Source organism: Leucoraja erinacea, chromosome 11 (genome assembly GCF_028641065.1).
Source record: "Leucoraja erinacea ecotype New England chromosome 11, Leri_hhj_1, whole genome shotgun sequence".
NCBI classification, from domain to species: domain Eukaryota; kingdom Metazoa; phylum Chordata; class Chondrichthyes; order Rajiformes; family Rajidae; genus Leucoraja; species Leucoraja erinaceus.
In genome coordinates this window covers 49,828,161-49,834,160 of record NC_073387.1, presented here as the reverse complement: position 1 = coordinate 49,834,160, position 6,000 = coordinate 49,828,161, and the positions used below count along the sequence as shown (strand labels likewise).

The following is a 6,000-nucleotide window of genomic DNA, read 5'->3' as shown; positions in this document are numbered from 1 at the left end:
ACATTGCGCTGGATTTGTGCCCTCAAATGCCCAGAAAAATACTGCGGGATATAAAGAGCCCAAAATGAACTACTCGCTATAGTAAAGTTTGTATAAAGGGGTCTTAAGAAGCCCCTTTTAATGTAAAAATAAGGTACATACCTTTAATTGTTTGCTTTATAAAACCCTGGGGCTGCGAGAGGTCGCGGGTTGAGAGAGTGATTTTAAAACTATTATAACTATTATTCGAGGCCTATAAAACGAATAATACCTTTTGCGACGGGGTCTTTCAGCGATTTTTCGTTAATGATTTACCAGGCTGAACATCTTCGATTGGAACAGCCTAGTAAAAATCGCGTTTAAAACCCGCCCCCTCTAAACAGCGCCAAAATCGCGCACACGGCCTGGGGCAGATTCTCAGCGACGATTCAAGTAGGTTTTGCAACATACCTACTTACATCGCCCGGCGCGGCTTTAAGTCGCCGTGGGACTTGCTTGCGCCCGCCAGGGGCTTTGACTTTGACTTCGGGAGAGCAGGGGAGAGACAAGACTTTGCCTTCCATCACAGTGAGGAGGAGATTCACTGTGATGGATGTCTGTGTAAATTGTGTTGGTGTGTGTCTTGGTTCTTTTCTTGTATGACTGCAGAAACCAAATTTCGTTTGAACTTCATGTGAGGTTCAAATGACAAATAAACGGTATTGTAGTGTAGGTGCTGCTCGCTACATTGTGTGTTCCCTCAGCGCACTTTAGGGTGGCGCGCCGGAATTGCCACGTGTACGGAGTGCGGCTGCGCGGAGGGCCGGACGGTGACGTCACAGTGAGTGGAGGTAGAGGGGGCGGCGAGCGCGAGCGCCAGCGCCTGAGTCACCGCCCGCCCGCCCGCCCGCCCGCAGCCGCCATGTCGGGGCCCGGCGCCCGCTCCACACACGGACATGGTCATGGTCACAGCCTCAGCCCCAGCCCGCGGCCAGCACTCAACGGTGAGGCTCTCTATACGGCCCGGGATGCGGTAGGGAGAGCGTTGCTCTCTATACGGAGGGGGGAGGGGGGAGGGAGAGAGCCGGCGCCCGCCCGCCCGCCGCCGCCGCCGCCATGTCGGGGCCCGGCGCCTTGCTCCACACACGGTCACAGCCCGCCGCCCGCCGCCCGCATTCAACGGTGAGCGGGGCCGGGGGGACTCTGTGACAGGAAATGGGGCAGGAGTGGCCTGGTCGGGGGAAGGGAGAGAAGGAGCCGGGGTCCGCCGCCATGTCAGGGCCCGGCGCCGGCTCCGTACTCAACAGTGAGTGGGGGCCGGGAGAGATATCATAGAGGCCTGGGGAGAGCCGATGGAGGTTGAGGCCTGTAGGGGAAGAAGGAGGCCTGGGGGAGAGAAGAGAGCCGGCGTCCGCTGCCATGTCGGGGCCCGGCATTCAACGCAGAATGAGAGGGGATGCTCTGTGTGGGGAGAGGCCTGATCCTGATCGAGTGGGGGAAGAGGGTTACTTGGGACAGTGAGGCCTGGGTCCCCGGAGAGCGAGAGGGAGAAGCCTGGGCCCCGGGAGGGAGAACGAGAGAGAGTGGCCTGGGCCCCGAGAGACGGCCTGGGGGAGGAAGAGGAAAGAGGGTGGCTCTCTACATGACCCGGCCTCAACGGTGAGTGGAAGTCCTGGGAGAGGGTGCGGGCAGAGAAAAGAGAGAGAGAGAGAGTGTCAGTTCAAGGCAGTGAGGGGCCCCGCACCGACTTAGGATGCGGGATGGATGAGAACCACCGGGGCGGGAGGCTTCTGCAGTCCGGGCCTCGGGTGGTCTCTGGGCGCGGGTGATCGAGAGGCCTGGCTCTGGGCCCTGTACCCAGGGTAGAGACCCGACCCTGTGGGAGGAGCGGGTGGCCCCTCTACCCAGGGCCTCCCCGGGGAGAATCGGCTAATCGTCCAATTGAATTTATTCTCCCTTCATGGGCCATTAACTTGGGGAGCATAAAGTTGGTCCACTCCCTTCTTCAGGCTGAATATAAACACAGAATACTGGAGGACAGGCAGCATCTCGGAACACAAGGAATGAACGGGTGACGTTTCGAGTCGAGGCTCTTCTTCACGCTGATCTGCATTCCCACCGGCGCCTCCCCTCTTTATGTTCACCCCCATCTCCTTTCTTTATGTCCACCACTTCTTTATTTTCTCCTCTCCCTCTATTTTCACCCTCGCTCTTTATTTTCTCCCTCCCTATTCTTTATTTTCTCCCTCCCTATTCTTTATTTCACCCTCCCACTCCCCTCTTTATTTTCAACCGATCGATTGCCCGATACTCTCCATACACCGACCTCTGTTCTCGTCTGCTGCCTGATCCCGGTGCTGTCAACGTGTCAGTGCTGCTCGGCGACGCCCCGATTTCCTGCCCCTTGTCTGCTTGCAATCTTTCGCAATCCTTAAACCAGAAACATTAACCTCGCGTGTATTATTTATTTGCGTATTTTCCAACGACCTGTTACTAATTGATGTTCGTGATTCCAAGTGTTTTATACTGTTTGGCGACTGACTGTCGCAGGTTGGCTTTATCGCCTAAGTTCTGCGAGGCATTGAACTGTGTGCTTACTGTTGCGTTGTGGTGATTAAATATCAACGGCAGGATTTTGTTTTCCATGATCCCAAAGGGGGATTTTGAAGCTATTGCTGGGAAGTTCAAGATATCTACTTTGAGATTAATGAAAATGACTTGCTTTGGTACATTTATTCCATGAATCTTCCATGCCTCTAGTTCTTGCTCTTTTAACTTTGGGTTATTAAACGTGTTGGGGAGCATCAATTGATGACTAAATTTATTATGAATACCAATTTTTTAAATGCCATTAAAAACAAACTGTTGGGGATCCCAGAACCAGAGGTCATAACCTCAGATTAAAAGGATGTTATTTTAGGAAGGAGATGAGGAGGAATCAAGAGGGTGGTGAATCTAAGGAATTCATTGGCCGCCACAGAAGGCCGTAGAAGCCAAGTCATCAATAGATATTTTCACGGCAGAGATAGATAGATTCTTGATTAGGACGGGTGCCAGAGGTAATGGGGAGAAGGCAGGTGAATGGGGTTGAGAGGGAAGGATGGATCAGCCATGATTGAATGGTGGTGTCGGCTTGAGGGGCCGAGTGGTTTAATTCTGCTCCTATCACTTATGAACATCAGATATTTTTTTTTGATGCACCTAAATAGGATGGCTAGTTAAAGTTAATTTATGAGATTTTTCTTTAAACTTAACTGATTAATGGAAAGATCAGCTCTTAACAATACTCACTTAATTTAAAATAAAATAAAATTGGTAAACATGCATTTTAAATGTTCCCACTTAATTTCAATTCATTCACCATAGAATTTCTATAAAATTCTTTTTAACAGTTTTTTAACATTCTTTTTAAACAGTTTTTAGTTTTGCTCATTTTGGAAACATGGCACAGATATAGGCTCTTTGGCCCACCGAGTCCAAGTGAATGTTAATTCACACCAGTTCTATGTTAACCAGCTTTCTCATCACCCTCTACTCACTAGGCACAATTTTGAGGCAAATTAACATGCAAACTTGCATATGTTTGGGAACTGGGTGGTCACGGGGAGAACATGCAAACTGCACAGAGACAGTACCCAAGGTCACGATGGAACCTGGATCTCTGGCGCTGAGGCAGCAGCGCTACCAGCTGTGCCACTGTGTTGCCCTTTGATAGCACACGATTTTCACTCAATATGGCCTCTGATTTTTCCACTGCATCTAAATTGATTGACATCCATATCTGGATGTGTAGAATTTTACACTTAACCAAGTATTGTAAACAGCATCATCCTTATCCTCTTGAGTGACCAGCCGGTACATTTCCAGCTTGCTGAGAACCCACGGTTTTGTTGATAGTTTTGGGCTGTCATCACTGTCGAATTAAACCTACGGCAGAATTAAACCACTCGGCCCATCAAGCCGACACCACCATTCAATCATGGCTGATCTATCCTTCCCTCTCAACCCCATTCACCTGCCTTCTCCCCATTACCTCTGGCACCCGTCCTAATCAAGAATCTATCTATCTCTGCCGTGAAAATATCTATTGATGACTTGGCTTCTACGGCCTTCTGTGGCGGCCAATGAATTCCTTAGATTCACCACCCTCTCGATTCCACCTCATCTCCTTCCTAAAATAACATCCTTTTAATCTGAGGCTATGACCTCTGATTCTGGGATTCCCAACAGTTTGTTTTTAATGGCATTTAAAAAATTGGTATTCATAATAAATTTAGTCATCAATTGATGCTCCCCAACACGTTTAATATGTGTCATCACTAACATGTTTGCCTGTTTCTATCTCTAAATCCCTGACCAGCCTCAAATATTATTTCCAAACCAATAAAAATGAAAAAAAGTACTTGGGAAGAGCATGATGGGTGGAAACATAAAATAATTAACACCTGGTCCAAATCTCTGATCAGAAGTGGGCGTCCCAGATGTTCAAAAATAGTCAAGTTCAACTGAGAATCAGAAATATTAACATTTTGCTTTTGTTTATTTGGTTTGATTAAAATGGCTCCCTTCTCAGCCATTTGTTACTGTTTACATTAGGCGGTAGTGTGTCCTTGGCTTAAGGTCTTTAGTATCTTTGAGAGTACAGTACATTACTGTCCAATTGTCATGGGTTATGAGCAAATTTGTCCAATTGGACATGAATCTATAACCTGCTAGATCCTACTATTCCACATAAGGATTATATACATGAATGCCCCTAAACACCCTTTATATTTCTACAAAGGTTGTTTTGAGGTATTGTACGGCTTGAGTAGTTTATCTTGAAATTACTGAACCACCATTTCTCCATTGATTTTTGTCTCATAAAACTGTCTAGCAAACATCAAAGTTTATTTTGTTCATCAGTAAGTTTTACTGTTCAAGATTCAAGAGAGTTTATTGTCATGTGTCCCTGGTAGGACAATGAAATTCTTGCTTTGCTTCAGCACAACAGAACATAGTAGGCATGACTACAGAACAGATCAGCGTGTCCATATGCCATTATATAAATATACACACACATGAATAAATAAACTGATGAAGTGCAAATAACAGATAATGGGCTATTAATGTTCAGAGTTTTGTCCGAGCCAAGTTTAATAGCCTGATGGCTGTGGGGAAGTAGCAATTCCTGAACCTGGTCGTTGCAATTTTCAGACTCCTGTACCTTCTACCTGAAGGTAGCAGGGAGAAGAGTGTATGGCCAGGATGGTGTGGGTCCTTGATGATACTGCCAGCTTTTTTGAGGCAGCAACTGCGATAGATCCCCTCGATGGACGGGAGGTCAGAGCCGATGATCGACTGGGCAGTGTTTACTACTTTTTGTAGTCTTTTCCTCTCCAGGGCGCTCAAGTTGCCGAACCAAGCCACGATGCAACCAGACAGCATGCTCACTATTGTGCACATGTAGAAGTTAGAGAGAGTCCTCCTTGACAAACCGACTCTCCGTAATCTTCTCGGGAAGTAGAGGCGCTGATGTGCTTTCTTAATTGCAATAATTGTAGTTATCCCTCCAGGTGAGAGAATGGACGTAACTTCCATTTCTATATCACTGTGTAGCATTTCGTAACACCACCTCGATTCAACACCAGGATCCCACACAATTGCGTTCTCGGCCGCTTGCTGCACACCCCATACATTCACAACTGTGTGGCCAAATTCTGCTCTTGCTCCATTTGCAAGTTTGCAAATGACACCATTGTAGTGGGCCATATGTCAATGGCAAGACAAAGCACAGGAAGGCGAGAGAGAGAGCGCGTTTAGTTACATGGTAACGAGACAACAACTTCTCTCTTTATGTCAGCAAGACAAAGGAGCTAGTTATTGACTTCAGGAAACAAAGTGGTGTACACAGCCTGGTCAGCATCAATGGTGCCGAAGTCGAGGTGCTTGAGAGCTTCAAATTTCCAGGTACAAATATTACCATGAATTTAAAGCTACAGCCAAGTAAACACACCAAAGCACCCTCTTCCTCAAAAGCTTAAGGAGGTTTGCCATGTCTCC

The 6,000-nt window shown here is 47.5% G+C and overlaps 1 protein-coding gene across 1 annotated transcript in view; it reads left to right on the top strand.

The window, feature by feature from the left end:
- The first annotated feature begins 859 nt into the window (after window positions 1–859).
- sec24a (SEC24 homolog A, COPII coat complex component) overlaps window positions 860–6,000 on the top strand; it is a 53,043-nt gene continuing 47,902 nt past the window's right edge. Inside the window, exon 1 of the mRNA XM_055643231.1 lies at window positions 860–962. Within this exon, the coding sequence (XP_055499206.1) occupies window positions 881–962 (82 nt within the window). The 5' untranslated portion in view covers window positions 860–880. The remainder of the gene's footprint in view (window positions 963–6,000) is intronic.